The 15,062-nt window shown below is 37.7% G+C and overlaps 1 protein-coding gene across 4 annotated transcripts; it reads left to right on the top strand.

Annotated features, from left to right (window-relative positions):
• LOC144654337 (neuronal acetylcholine receptor subunit alpha-10-like) lies at positions 1–15,062 on the top strand. Of its 4 annotated transcripts, XM_078514453.1 has the most exons (11): positions 1–533; positions 1,574–1,656; positions 4,331–4,446; positions 4,852–5,020; positions 6,017–6,156; positions 6,690–6,734; positions 6,872–6,981; positions 8,292–8,460; positions 11,354–11,500; positions 12,132–12,390; positions 13,146–15,062. In XM_078514453.1, the coding sequence occupies exons 4-11, from the start codon at positions 4,954–4,956 to the stop codon at positions 13,772–13,774; spliced, it is 1,566 nt and encodes a 521-aa protein (XP_078370579.1). In that variant the 5' UTR covers positions 1–533; positions 1,574–1,656; positions 4,331–4,446; positions 4,852–4,953; the 3' UTR covers positions 13,775–15,062. The 4 variants fall into 4 exon arrangements, with proteins under 4 accessions (XP_078370579.1, XP_078370581.1, XP_078370582.1 ...); XM_078514455.1 differs by having other exon boundaries at positions 1–1,656; positions 4,331–4,429; positions 4,834–5,020; XM_078514456.1 differs by having other exon boundaries at positions 2–1,656; positions 8,310–8,460.

The following is a 15,062-nucleotide window of genomic DNA, read 5'->3' as shown; positions in this document are numbered from 1 at the left end:
AAATGCGTCAAACTAAGAAAATTAGTATTTGGCATTTCAATTAATTTTAGAAATCGAAATGTGGTTTTATTATAACTGATAAACTACCTAATGAAAGCCCAAATCAATTTAAGCCATAAAATGATTTTCTTTGCGAGTTTTATTCGCTACCACGTTCGCGAGAATTATTGGGGTAATCTTACCTGTGGTGAAATTTCACTTGTTCACTTGAGCTATCTTTGACTTTAGAGCCAGGGTAACGCTAGCAGAGGGGTTACCTTAAGCCTGGTCCCTTGTAAACAGAGGCTTAAACACTCTCTCACTCGCTAGTTCTAAATAACCCATTGATGTATGTACTCATTAATTCACCTACCCACGTTCGTGCTTACAAGTACACTCATTCACTCACTTACTTTTAAATTGACTTATCTAGATGCCTACGTACGCAGGCACGCAAGCAATTGCAAAGCAGTCAGCTTCTGAGTTTTCAATACACTCTGCTGTTAATGTTTCTCCGCAGTTTTTGAAAGGGTACCACATTCGTAAGACCTTTGGTAGGTATCTGAAGTTTGTACTACGTAACATTGTAAAAATTTTAGAAATGAAATTGCATTCGGCCGTACATCGCGTATCCGATTCTGATTTGGCGCCATGTTTGCGTGAAGTCTTAAGCTCTTGTTAGTAATTTACAAAATTCAAACTCTGCACGATATAAGCCTCGTTGTAATAACAATCAGCCTTCTTTAAAACTTCTTCATTTACCATCGCTTAATAGTGGCATTCAAACTTACAAAAGAATATGTGGTCAGTCTGAATTTCAGGCGCCTCGCTTTGGGTCGGAGTAAGCGGCCAGAGGCGGCTAAAATTAAGGTTAATCTGTGGAATCTGCAAAGTCGTGACTATGCATTTTATAATATTCTGTATATGCTATGTCCTGGACTTCCCAAGCTGTATGATATAGATTGCAATCAGTAAACATCGCCAAAAAGTTCCATGTTTTATTCTATTTTAACATCGCTCAATACTTATCTTTTAAAGAATACTCTCTCTTGTGGTTAACTTGAATCTTATAGCCGCCTTTGTTTGCAATCACTCAGAGTAGGGGGGCTAAAATTTAGCTTACTCTGTCGTAAAATGACAGTCGAATTAATGCATTTTGTAATGTGTGTTCATAAAAGCACCGCTCTGGACTTCCCAAGCTGATAGATTGCAATCAGCCAACGTCGCCGAAAAGTTCCATGTTAGTTATTACTTTTACTGAAAAAACTTTGAAACTTCCTAACGTTCACTTAGGCTCAGCTATTAAAAATAATATGCGAGATTGAATATATAAGACAAAACAAGGTAAACAAAGAAGATGCATTTTCTAACCAAAATGAGCAATTTACATTCGAGTTATAATAAAAGAAAGAAATATAATTGAAATGTGTTTTCAGCTGCATAACATTTCTAAATGTTCTAACAGCGTCTTCGACACGCTGAGACAGCAAATTTAATTTCATTACACGAATATCAATAGTTTGCGGTTTACGTCAGGTAACTAATTAGAACTGGAACACAGAGATCAAATGTGCTGATTAACGTGTGCTTTTAGTTTTGACTTTTTAATCGATGGAGAAAGGAGAGAGTGATTGCAATTCGCCAACGGAAAATGGAATACGCTAGAGACAGATAAAGGTATGTCGGTAACAAAAGTACTTGTTGTTTTTCGTTTGTAGAATTGCTAACTAAAGCGCTTGCAACGGTTTGCTTGCAAAAGAAGCAGCTTCGTTTCCGAGCGTCGAAGGAATAAAAGAAAAACATGAAGAGTAGATTATATGACAATGCGGTTTTTTTTTTAAGTTTCTCTTTCCTGAACTTCCCCTCTTTGATTTAGTTGTCCTTAGACTAAAAAACATCGAAGTCTCAAGTCAAATTAAACTTTATATTTTTTTTATGGACAGAGGTTTCAGGCATATTACTAGGGGCATTACTTTCCGTTCACCTTCTTTCAGCAAAGAATGTCACAGTCACACATATTAACTGAATGTTCCAACATTGCCATAGACAACGGTTTAAAAATTGACTTAATGTCTCCAACATATTGATTCTGGCGATACGATTCTCGTTTTTAAGGGTAAAAAGGAGCGAAAACATCCATTCACTCGTATTAAACTTTCACCTGTTTGCGAAATACGAGATGTAGAACGCGAGATGCATTAGTTAGAAATTACAATTGCGGCTCAGTTGAAACCTATTAGCATTCAGTATTAATATCCTGATTTTTATCAGTCTTTTTCAACATTTACGAGTTCCGTTTCTACATGTAAGTGCGTTCCACTGCCGATTCGCCTCATCTTTGTGGCCTTTAGAGTGCAAGACAGTAGTTTTGAGGTCTGCAAATTAAGTAAGGTCAAGTTGTTTATAAGGCGTCTTGGTAAAGGTAACGAATTCTTCGGTGTTCGCGTTCTTGTTTTAGTAAATGCACTCCCATATTGGTATTTCTAATATAACGTGCTAACTTCTTACTTGCAATCGAGAGTACAACATAAACAATAGCAATTAATGTTGCTTGGGGCGTTTTTTAAACTTAAAATCAACTCGTTTTATCAAAGAACGACTGGTCTAAACCATAGAGATAGAGTTGTGTTTTGACGCTATTAACGTCAAAACACATCGCCACTTTTATGCAAAACAACGGTGATCTTTTTAGAAATTCTATTACAATTCGTCTGGTTGTCAGTTACGTTAGTTTTATAGGAGCTTTCTTTTGATTCTTTGTAAATAAAAAGAACAAAATTATATTCTACTCTTAAAAGTGCGAAATTGGTTTCTTATGCAAATAACGCGAACAGATCGATAAAGCGGTGAAATAGAGTTGCTAAATTGAAGGTAGCTTACTGCGGTCTTTTTTTAGTAAATGTCTGAATGTAGTAGCCGAAATAAAACATATTTTTAGTGAAATGTACCATTTTGAATTTCCTCTCTGTGGCAATTTTCTTGTAAGATTGTTTTGCAGAACACCTTGGTCAGAGGTAAAGTTAATGAAGGTTTAGTTTCTAATACAAATTCCAAAGATGAATATATTTGCTCCTTTTGCAACTGTTCAAGCAAATAACAGGTGCGAACCAAGTCACGTTAATGAGGCAGTCTTCTTCTCACTAAAGCGAACTGATCAGTCGGCAAACTTAGTTGAATACTCAAGACGGCCCGCCATGCCAGGAAATAAGGTTTTTTATAGACTAGAAACCGTAATAAAAAATGTTTGACGAGTTGTTGTGATTTATATTTCGTCAGTTTTAAAATGGTTCTCAGCATGCAGGTTATTCCTCTTTCCCATTACATATATATTGACTTTTTTAAATTAGGAATATTTAAAGGGACTGTGTCACGGCTAAGTTAATTTAATGATGATAAATTTTGCCAAATATTCGCCATGAAACTAAATTTTTGCAAAGAAATTAGTTCTTTGATTTTAAATGACAAAATTATAGCTTCATTGCAGCCAAATGTGTCTCCCGGGCGTTTTAATTTAAAGCTACAACCAGACAAGATTAACTTTGAAAACAGTTCCGCCGGACTACATTTCAAAAACCCATATCTCAATCCGTTTCAATCTTCGACACTTTTGGCCATCCGTACCTTTATTTACATTTGGTGTGTTATTTCAATATTCCTATACTGTTTTAAGAGGTTATTTTATATATTTAAAAGAATTTGTTGGTCATTTCCTATGCCTAGGTTTGGCTAACAGCCGTGACACAGTCCCTTTAAGTGACAAAGAATAAACAGAATTTATTGTATTTTTTATAACAACTAATAATGGAAGATTAAAAAGTTCTGCCCCAGTTCTGCTAGAAATGAAGTCTTAGTGTCTGAAATTGTGAACTGAAGATTTACGGCTTATTTTTGCGAATTATAACAGCCTACAATTAATGGTTATATTGGCTTCTTAAGGTGCAATGATTATAATAACGTTTTTGTGCCGAATTGAATGTCATCAATTTCTGAAAAGTCCGGTCTTAACCATAAACGTCGTTTTTTTCAAAGATTCAATTCTCGGTGTTAAAACACTTTTAGCAAAAAAATAAGCGGCAGCCTCTAATTAGTAAATTTAAACGGCAAATTGGTCACAAAAAGGACTAAGCATTTGCATACAAAATAAAAACATGATATGAAATCAATTTTTCTCTCACCTTTTTTGCTGAAATTATATCTTAACTTGAATAATTATTCACCCCTCACACCAACATTATAAGCGCATTTTAGCTATTAGCTCACACTTGCACGCCATTGGTCATTCGCTACTTGAATATATATACATTTTAATTAAAGTAGAATCATAACCTATTGCTATTCTTGCGTTCGACAGCTAAACAACAAGACTAAACTCTATAGGCACAATGTCCCAGCAGGAATAACGTGCGAAGCCTTAACATAAAAAGCACCCTGTCCTGTCTCCTTTGTCAAGGTTAGTAGAAGGAAATTGTATCATTAAAGTTTGTGCTGCGTAGCAGCGTGGCGTATATTTAAGAAATTATTTAACGAACTCGATGGTCAGACAAGATTAATAACAACTTCATGTATGCATATCAATACTGAAAAGAAATGCTTCGCCCACAACAAACCGGTATTCATTACATCAACCTTATCGGATATCCTCGTTTGATGTAAAACAATGGCAGAATTACGATCTATAATAATATTCAAGGCTCAGTTACTGTCTTCGTGTTGAAACTTAATCTTCAAACCGTAAGTACGTTGGCAACATATTAAAAATTGCGCATTTCATTTTCTCGACTTTGGCGGTGATATAAATGAAATTTATCTGTGCAGTGAAAACAACTAAGATTCTGTTCCCTTGTGGCATAACAGGTCACCGATCTGAATAAGGGGAACAGCGAAACAGAATCTTGGCAGTTTTTGGAGGAAAAAAGAAAGTAAAAGCAGTTTTTCTCCCCGCAAACGTGGCCTGACGCGCATCACCCATCAATAATGAAAATACAACTGATAATATGGACCATCCTGAGCCAGCAATGGAACATAATTCAGTTCTCAACAGGTAAGTTTTCTTTTTACACAATGTTTTATGTTACACTTGCTGTGCAATACGGTTTTTATACACCCCTTGAAGCAGTAATTTCAAGACGTGACCTTCTGGAATATTCAAAAAAGCTTTTAAAAACATCTTGTGTTGGTGTCGCGCATTACAAGTGGTTATGACAGTATGATTTTAAGGTACCTTTATTTATATTTAACCTGATCGCTTATTTTCGTTGCGACAAGTGATTCAGTTATCCGGTACTCTAGCGTCATAGCACTATAAAGGCGGACCTCAATTGTGCGTTCGAGATGAAGACAAACGATACGCTTTTTCCCTTTACCGATCGACAATAAATTTCAATTATTTTCACAAATTTGGCCCTGTGTCAAACGCCGAGCGATAAATACGCGTTATTCTAGCACTTGACATGCAAATCCCACATTCAAATGCCACAAAACCGCAACCTTAAACAACAATTGTAAGTAAACTCGCTCTGTCTGCGTTTCAAGGCTACCATTTTAATAACGCACTGACTTATTGCTCAATTCTAGTATTTTAAATAGCCGAGAAAAGTGAGATCATTGCCAGTTTGACGAATTTTTTACAGCCACTACTTATCTACTTATCTCACTATCTTGATCTGTGTTTGCAATTGAGATTGATTATTACTGCGTTCAAATTAAGACATAGAAAAGGAACTACACGACGCTTAAACTTGGCCGTCGACTCAAAGCACCTGTTAGTCATGAAATTAAATATATTTCAATAAGTTTATAGAACTAAATTAGAAAGCGAAAATCGTCGAATCTCGAACATTTTGCGGATTTTCAACGACAACTACCGAAATGTAAAAACTTCAGTTGTATCAACCTGTTAAAATATGTCGATCTTGACTATTCGTTGTCAGTTTTAGACAGACTTTAAGTGCAAGGAGCAACAGCTATATATACAAAATGTGCATTTCAATTTTAATAATTAATTCAAACATGATTTATGTTTTGTATTTTCTACCAGGTTCGCCTCAGCTTAGCCCTCAACAGCGACTTCTTAAAGACATGTTCGCAAAGTACGATGAAGATGGCACACCGCACTCCAACCGATCACGTGCTGTTCTCGTGTCGTTTGGCGCGAAGCTTGTCAGGATTATTAACTTGGTGGGTAATAACCTCTTACACCAACTATCGATATTTGCATAACAATATACGAGGAATAATACAAGCGAGGAAATTACCTTCAAAACCGTGGAAAACATCGTCACTTTCTTGAGCCTTGATTTTCAATAACTTGATGAAGTTGTAGTCCACAGTTCTTCAAAGCCCTTGTTGTTGTAATTGTTGTTGTTTTAGCAAAAAAAGGGGGGGGGTTTTTCGCAGGGATTTACAAAAAAGAAACAAAACAAAAAAAAAACTCAACCAAGGAAAACCGCTCTACTCTCTAGCAAATTGCAGTGTGTTTGGTCCTTGAATGCTCAAAGACCGTACATTTTCTTTTAATTCCATTAAGAAACTGGCTAACTAACAGCAAGAAATTGTATTAAATCTATTATTATATTTGACTTGTGCTATAAAACAGAAAGGGACTGGGTACAAGAATTGTATTTTGACTTCAGAGCTCGTTTAGTGTTAATGACTTTGAAATTAAATTTATGGATTTTTCGTTTGTTTCTTTAATTTTTGTTTGCTTGTAGAACGAGAGAGGAAATACAATTCGTTCTCAATGGTGGATTTACCAGGTAAGAGGCTAGTCAAATTTTAAACATATTGGTTTACGCACATGTGGCGTACAGAAACTTCTAGATGGAGGACATCTTTAAGGTTTTTCTACCATGTTTATAAGGTAATTTGCATCACCTTTCATTTCGTTTCTCAGCAATGGATAAATTCCGACTTGACGTGGAACGAGGCAGACTACAATGGCACCAGCGTTGTTCATGTCGGTCCTAAGAAGGTCTGGGCTCCGGATATCATCTTGTACAATAGGTGAGGCATGATGCTATCGTAAGAGAAGAGACCTGGTTCCATCAAGTATCGTGATTATAACACTTTCTTTTATCTGGCTACTGTTTGGTATAACGACTACTTCAAATTAATAAAGTCCTTTTGAAGGAACGGTTAACTGAAGGGACTATGTCACGGTGATTTCACAGTTTTTGGTCTTAATTGCTTTGAAATAAGTGGTAGGCAACTTTACCCATGACAAATATTGTCTTTGAACATTTAACGGAAGACATAACCCTTGTTTGGGGATAGAAATCAAATTTCGGCTATAAATATCGATTTTTTTAAAGGCGCGCGAAAACAACTTGAAAACGTTAGCGAACGTTTTTAAATTGCAATCCGTTTCCATCCGAGCCATCTGTAGCCAAACGCCCTTTTAAACAGTTTAACATATGCCCCGTGGAACATGATTTTGCGTTAGGAATGTAATTCAGTTAACTTTTGCTATATTTCTAACTGTGGGTTGACATTAAGGTTGTACTGTAACGTTACCTTATTGTAAAATACTGTCCTTTTAATATTCATGATTTGAAATTTAACGAGGCACGTGGTAAGTTAACATTCGTTTGTAATAATTTAATAAGTAATATAAATTAATATCTTTAAATGTTTAGTGAATATAGTAAATAATGATAAATTAATGTTTACAGCAGGCCACGTGCTGCAGGTTATGTTTTTCTTTTGTGTTTTAATCTCTCACCCACTTTACCAGTGCTCCTTTTAGTTGAAAACTAACAATCGGTCAAAAATAAATTCTAACATCAATCATCACCTGAATCACAAGTTGTCTTTGTAGTAGTTTTAACTTTTAAGTCTGGATAAAACAATGATCCTAGTGCGAGAAAATTCAATTGAAATCTAATGAGAAATGCTTTTATGTGGCTCTGTACTTTTATCTCCTACTCTTTATTACGCTGTACAAGGTGGTTCTAACGTTTTAGTCTGTGGATGAAACTCTAAGTGTGTGGCCATTCAAATGAAAGCTTTCATGTCGCCACGTAAGTTATGTTCTGCAAGGGGGTGGTAAGTTTAGGGTTTTTGGGTAAAACCTAAGTGTGTGACGGACCCTGATTCATATAAAGGCTAGCAATGATGGATGTAGAGTTCCCTTTAACTTTACTGAGACAACATTGTCACTAGTAAAACCTTGGCTAGTGATCACCAATATCAGTCATCGCGATACAATTGAACTGTGTGATATCATCAAGTATTAAGACGGATGCTGCTCAATCCCTTAAGTGCTTTTCAAAAACGTGGCCTGCTATTATTTATTGTCATTAAACTTAACACAGTGTGCGGTTCGCCGACAGTGCTGATGATAATGATAAACTGGGAGGCGGCACAGAGAAGTACAAGACAAAAATCGCCATCAACTCCAACGGCTCGTGCAAATGGATGGCGCCAGCTATATTTCAGAGCACATGTGACATCAACACTGAATACTTTCCTTTTGACGACCAGGTAAAAGCTAGTTTTCACTGGATATTAGCACAAGCATAAACAGCATTAGCCCCACACAAAAAAACACACTCGTTCTTATACTGTCCTCACTTGGAAAAAGCAAAAGCATAAGCACAAGAAAAATATGTTCGTTCTTCTCGTGCCTGTGCTTATCTCTATATAAATAGCTAGTGAGAACCGTATAAGAAGAATGAGTGTGTTTGGTCTTGGTATGTGCTTATGCTTATAATTGGGCTTATGCTTGTGCCCAGTAAAAACCAGTCTTACGTCAGTCACATGCTGTGTGTTGTTCCTGTTATGAGGGTGCTAATGGGGGTACCCAATTGTCAGTTAACTACTAATTTTTAGGCCAATTGTCAGTTAACTGCTATTTTTTTGGCCAATTGTCAGTTAACTACTAATTTTAGTTATCTATTAACTTTCCTTTTATTACAGCAAAAATAATTGCGTCATAACCTGAATTTTCTTTACTTCAGCACGCCAGTGATTAAAAAGATAGGCATGCACGACTCTCACGCACGTGTATTAGCCATTTTCAAAGTTTCAATCTCACGAGTATATCTTTGAGAGACCTACCCCTTTTGTATAATATTAGGGAAGGTTCCTTGAATATTTCCTTGTGCAATGGTTGTTCTATAAAATGCCAATTTTTCATGAGTATTTGCTTCAAGTTCGGACTGTGTTTGGTACTGCTGGTTGGTATTGCGTTACAAAAGGCAAGATTTAAGTTTTAGTTGGATGGCCTACTTCCTGTTTTAAAAATAAACTTCCGCGAAAGTTCTTTAGGCAAGGCTTTCCGGGTAACCTCTCTCGATAAAATGTGCTTGATTTGTTTCCACCCTCGTTCCCAGGGCTTTTCTCTTTTCACATGGGCGTGGTCGTGAAGATGTTCTTTGTTCGAGGGTCGTCGATCAGGATACTAAAGTTCTTTAACAAAATCTTCTTGACTTCCTGGTTCTTTGGATGGTAGGTTAGTATCATGCGGGTCTTTTCTGATTTCCCCTCAGATGGTTGGTTTCGTGAATGCTGTAGTGCGCTCTGACGTTCGATGTCTGCTGCCTTTCTTTGCCCGGCTGCAACTACTTCACTAGGGTAGCCTCTCGCCTTGAAGAATGATGCCATCTCATTGGACTTGGTGTTGTAGTCCTGTTGGTCGGAACAGATGCGGCGCAGGCGAAGAAATTGGCTGTAAGGGATTGCGTTTTTACAGCCAGGCGGATGGGACGACCCATAGTGGAGGTAGTTGTGGGTGTCGGTGGACTTATAGTGGATTGATGTTGTTATTTTGTCATCAGTGATGGATAGGCGAAGGTCCAGGAAAGGAATCGATGTTTCGCTGATTTCGAAGGTGTACTTGAGCGCAGGATGGTATGAGGAACAGAAATTAATGAAGTCTTGAAGATCTTCACGTGTTCCAGACGTGGCGCCGATGACATCGTCAATGTATCGTTTGTACAGTTCAGGTTTGTTGCCTGGATAATCCTGAAACATCTTGCTTTCAACAAAGCCAACAAAGAGACAAGCGTAGTTTGGCCCCATTTTTGTACCCATGGCCACCCCGCCGACTTGTTGGTAGAAGCTGCTGTTAAATTCAAACGAGTTGAGCTTGAGGACCAACTCCGCCAAGCGTACAAGAGTGTCAGTTGGGGGTTCCTTTTGGGGACGCAGGTCAAGATGATATTTCAGAGCCTGTAAACCATCGTTATTGGGAATCACCGTGTAGAGGGATTTGATATCCATGGTAAAAAGATATCTGTTGGTGCCAGAGAATGTAAATGAATTCATGATAGCTTTGGTGTTTGTTGTAATCGGTGCGTATGTCAAGCACTGATTAGTATGACCGCCATTTTAGTGTAGTTCTGTGTGTTTGTAGTTAACAACTTTTAAAGTCAAATTGCACCGAGTCCAAACTTTTCCGCTTGTCTTTTGACTGATTTCCATGAAATCGATCCAATGTTTACAAGCTATGTCCATTGAATTGTGCTTTGGCATGTCAAACGGTACGCAACCTCTGTTTCCGTTTCAATGTCGATCTTTCGTCATCATCTCGATAAAAACTTAGAATAACTTTGACCGCGCCCCACTTGACGCCATCACGGAGATCAACATGTGCCTGGTACGACTCTGGTACCTTCTCATAATTATAGAATCAGTTAATATATCACCTGGTCACGCAGCGGGGCAAGTAAATGCCACAAAATAGCTTTGGTGTTAGGAAAAAACTTGTTGCTTTTATTAACAACAACAATCTCATTCAGTATAACTAATAGAATGTCACTTAACTGTTAACGTTTCATTTATCAGTTAACTACTAATTTTTTGGCCAAATATCAGTTAACTACTATTTTTTGGCCAATTGTCAGTTAACTGTTAACCCCATTAGCACCCTCTGTTATGCTGAGCAACGAGGGCTTTTTAAAAGGAGTTATGTCACGAATTTTTACAGTCATTTTTAATTCCAATGGACAAATTTCGTTCAAATTGGATAAAACCTCAAAATGCTAGTTTTGTAAGGTAGATCAACACCAAGAAAGAAATAATATAAGCTGGAAAATAAGCAAGAATGGCTTCAATTTAGGAAGATTTAGACGGTTAAAAACTAAAAAAATAGCCATTTGTTTTTCAAAATGCACCGTTTTTTAGGTAACTCATTTGTGCTGATAGTTATTGAATCTTTATAGATCTTGGCTGCACAATAGATAACTGTCTCACTGATATGTTGTACTGAGGGCAACGTGATACAATGCGACTGAGGGGAGGGAGGGAGGGTAACTGCAGTAGACTAGCATCCGATACTCAGGGGTACCGAGATAAACGTAGGTCAGATGCAGGGTCCGCTTTCCTGATTGCAGACTTGTAGCTTAATTAATTCAAGTTTATTCTGTTTGTTTAGATCTGCATAATGAAGTTCGCATCATGGGCATTTGATGGTAGTCAGGTGGATATAGTCGTGGACGAGTCAGAGACCGGTGCCAAAGGGGACATTTATAAAAATAACACTGAATGGGAATTGTTTAGTGTGACAGCTGAAAGAATAGAGGTTAGTGAATGACTCTGAACCTGCTCCTCTGATATAAGCAACACAAGCGTGTCAAGTACTTACGTACGCGACATACATAGTTCATACAGATTTCAAACCTGTTTTCCAAGGACAATTCGAGGACTCTCAAGGACAATTTAGCAATATTCGAAGACTCATTTCCCTCAGTATCACAATATAAAATTTGTCTAGGTAGGGAGGGCACAAAATGCTCGGCAATACCCCATTGAAGGCATGATTCTTACAATAGGTGCTTTAAATCAAAGTAATCACTTTACATCTGGTTTCATCAGAATCGCCGTTTTTAAGTCTCCTGCTCCCCTGCCAACTTTTTATATCATGAAATCACTATGTGCCGTACAAAACTGTGGAAAGGGTTCAGCTTAACAAATGGTTGCAATTTTTAATTAATTTAAATTTAACTCAAGTTCGAGACTTTTTAATGGCAATCTGTCAGGTTGTTTTACTGTTTCCAGCCCATGTCACAAGTTGCTCGGAGGCTACGTATCAATATTTGATTAGATTATTCGAAAACGCTCTGGATACATGTTTAATGTATAATTTATTTTTAAAGCAGAATGCTTTAGTCAGGCTATCGGTAAATTGGAAAACTTTAATTTTTTTCGTATAGGATAAATACAGCTGCTGTATCCACCCGTACCCTGGCGTGATAATCACGCTCCATTTAAGGAGGCGTTACTATTTCTACATGGTGAACCTGGTGGTACCGTGCTCTCTCATCGCTGTCATGGTTCTTCTCTCCTTTATTTTACCGCCGGAGTCTGGGGAGAGGATTGGACTGGGCATCACTGTGCTGATGGCCATGGCGATTTTCCAGGAGTTAACCTCGGCTAAACTGCCAGCGGATTCTCAGTACATTCCGTTGCTAGGTAATGCATTTCGTGACATATGAGTAACAAGTACTTTCAAGCTGTGTTATTGGAAGTTGGAGAATGTTGTCAGTTAAAATTAATGATCACCTATTTTTAGTTGTTAGTCTTAATGGTGACGTAGAAACATAATTTTTCAGTTACATTTGTACCATTTAGATGGTACGATATACAGAGCTTTTTAAAACAAATTTGCATTCTTTTAGTTACGTTCTTCGTTGATTAGTTAGATTTAGATAGGTTTTTAGTTGATTTTTAATTGCGAGTCGCTAAAGGTAAATTAACAGGCGACGTTTATTGAAAAAGCTGCCGTTTCCAGCGTGATCCCTGTGTAGGGGGAAATTTAAGTTGTCGATTTAACCTGATACACACTAAAGGTTTCAGTGTAAAGTTTGGCATAGTCGGCAGTTAGTTTTGATGGTGTGATAGATATTATTTGCCAGTTTTTAACTGGCAAATTGTCGCAACAGTTTTGTTATACATAATAGCTCAGTTTGGAAACTGAGGTTGATACAAGTTTTTATTATTATTTAGGGATACCACGTCTCACTTTCCTCTTATGAGAAATACCTTTGTAATGAAATAAAAATAAGCCAGGACAATTACTTATTTTTTTCTTTAAGGGAGATGTCCCCTTACTAGAAATTACAGTTGTTTGTGTGGAGCGGTGCCCCCTTATGTGATGTGTCCCTAACTACCTTTTTGACTTTAAGAAACTTAAAACTGTGCTGCATGTTTCTTTCTTTTCTATCCAGCTAAGTACTATTCCAGCGCTATTACAGAGATTGGACTGGCTCTGTTTGCTACTTGTGTCATTTTGAACTTTTACTACCAGCGCTCAACGATGCCAAAGTGGCTCAAAAAACTCATGTTTAGAATTCTGGGACCGTTAGTCAGAATAAAGTATGAACCGGCTGGTGCCAAAAGCAAGACAAACAGAAAGAGCCGAAAACAGCAGTTTATTGTAGAAGAAAACTGCGATTTAACACAGAGCCCCGAAAGTTCTTACTCGGCGCCTTGCGAAATGAGACGGTTGGATCCAATAAACGAAACAAAATGCGAGGGAAATGGTTGCTGCGGTGACGTTATTCATCGTCAGCCGTCGCTCATACAGCGCACGCGCAGTAGAACACAAAGCAGCATTCGCGAGACGCCTATTTTGGACGATCACATGGAAAATAGGCAGCAAGGGAAGTACGTGTTTGAGCCGGTGGACGAGTTGCGTGACCACGAAGAGATGATAAGGTTCAACAACCACTTGGACTGGCAGATGGCCGCCAAGATCCTGGACCGAGTGGTGTTGATTCTCGGGATTTTAATCAGCTTTGCAACGTTTCTCGGGATCTTTCTGCAGGCGCCAAGAGTACGAGAAATGTTCTGGTGAGGTTTGCGAACTCGGAGAAATCTATTGACAAGGAGGAAAAATTAAAGTGCACCCAATCTGCCATTCCTCTTGCACAACAAGATCACGACGTAAATTAAGCTTCTCTTGTTTTCGTGTCTTGAGAAAATAGATTTCCCTTCCCGTGGGCCTTACTTCGTTTACCCCAATGAGAAGCCCGGCGAATTGTCTTTGGGACAAAAATGCTGGAGGGTTACCACCGATGGTCTAGCATCGAAACGAGCCAGACAGACTTAAACTTCAAACCAATCCACAAAAGCTAGACACTAGTTCCCTTATGATAAAAATAATTGTTTCAAAGTAAAGTTGATTAAGGTACACCAGTGCTATGCCTGATGTGCTTCATTAAATCACAGTTTACACAATAGAGCGGTTTTCACTTGACTAACAAAAGCATTTGCTACGGTTTTGCTTAATTTACTATGCTTAGTGATTGGTTTAAAAATCTCGTGCCACTTCTTCCTTCAGTTAGAAAGAAAACCAAAACCAATCCTGGCTCGTTCGCACACGCTTTCCGGATCCTATGCCTCGCGCAAGATAAATGAATTTGCTTCAAGTTGTGATAGGTACAACTGATTGCATGTGTCTTTTCTGATTGACCGGCAAGGTGTTTAATTTGGTTTTGGTTTTACAGCACTAATTTAAAACCACTCCACTGAAAAAATGTCTACTAAAGCTCAGATATAGGCATGCAGACATTGTCTATCTTAATACTCAGCTGAGTCTCGAAATATTATACTTCATCTTTTACATGCTACACGATACCCATGTATCAGAAGAGATAGGTTAATAATACAGCAATATGAAATTTATAGGGTAATTGTTTTACTTTATCGTCTCGTTGATTTGTTCAAAAAAGTTCTTGTAACGTGTTAAATCTATTTAAATCTATTTACATGCTAGCTACGTTTTGAAATTAGCAGTAAACCAAAACCAGTTTTTAGACTAATCATTACGTGCGTTTCGCGCATTTGGCATGCACCCATTGCATGTTTTTCCGCGGTAACACAGGTTGCATGTTTCTCCCGCACTTGGCAATAGTCACATAGTTTTGCTTCGAGTTGTGACTGGCTCGTTGCGTTGCATGTATTGACTGTGAGAACGTTGTACAAATATGTACTTTGCTTTTTGTTTTAAGGTGTTTATATTAAAAGGTACAGTTGTATAGAACACTATCGTCTGGTTCGCAAACTTAAAAATTAAAAGTGTCAGAGGTACATGCGGGAATTTGATTTAAGTTGAAGTGTTTAATAAAAGAAAATTAAAATCC

The sequence above is a fragment of the Oculina patagonica genome, chromosome 5, assembly GCF_052425735.1.
Source record: "Oculina patagonica isolate OP01 chromosome 5, crgOcupat, whole genome shotgun sequence".
Classification (NCBI taxonomy): domain Eukaryota; kingdom Metazoa; phylum Cnidaria; class Anthozoa; order Scleractinia; family Oculinidae; genus Oculina; species Oculina patagonica.
Note: the sequence above shows the minus strand (reverse complement) of the source record. Positions and strands in the feature narration are given on the sequence as shown.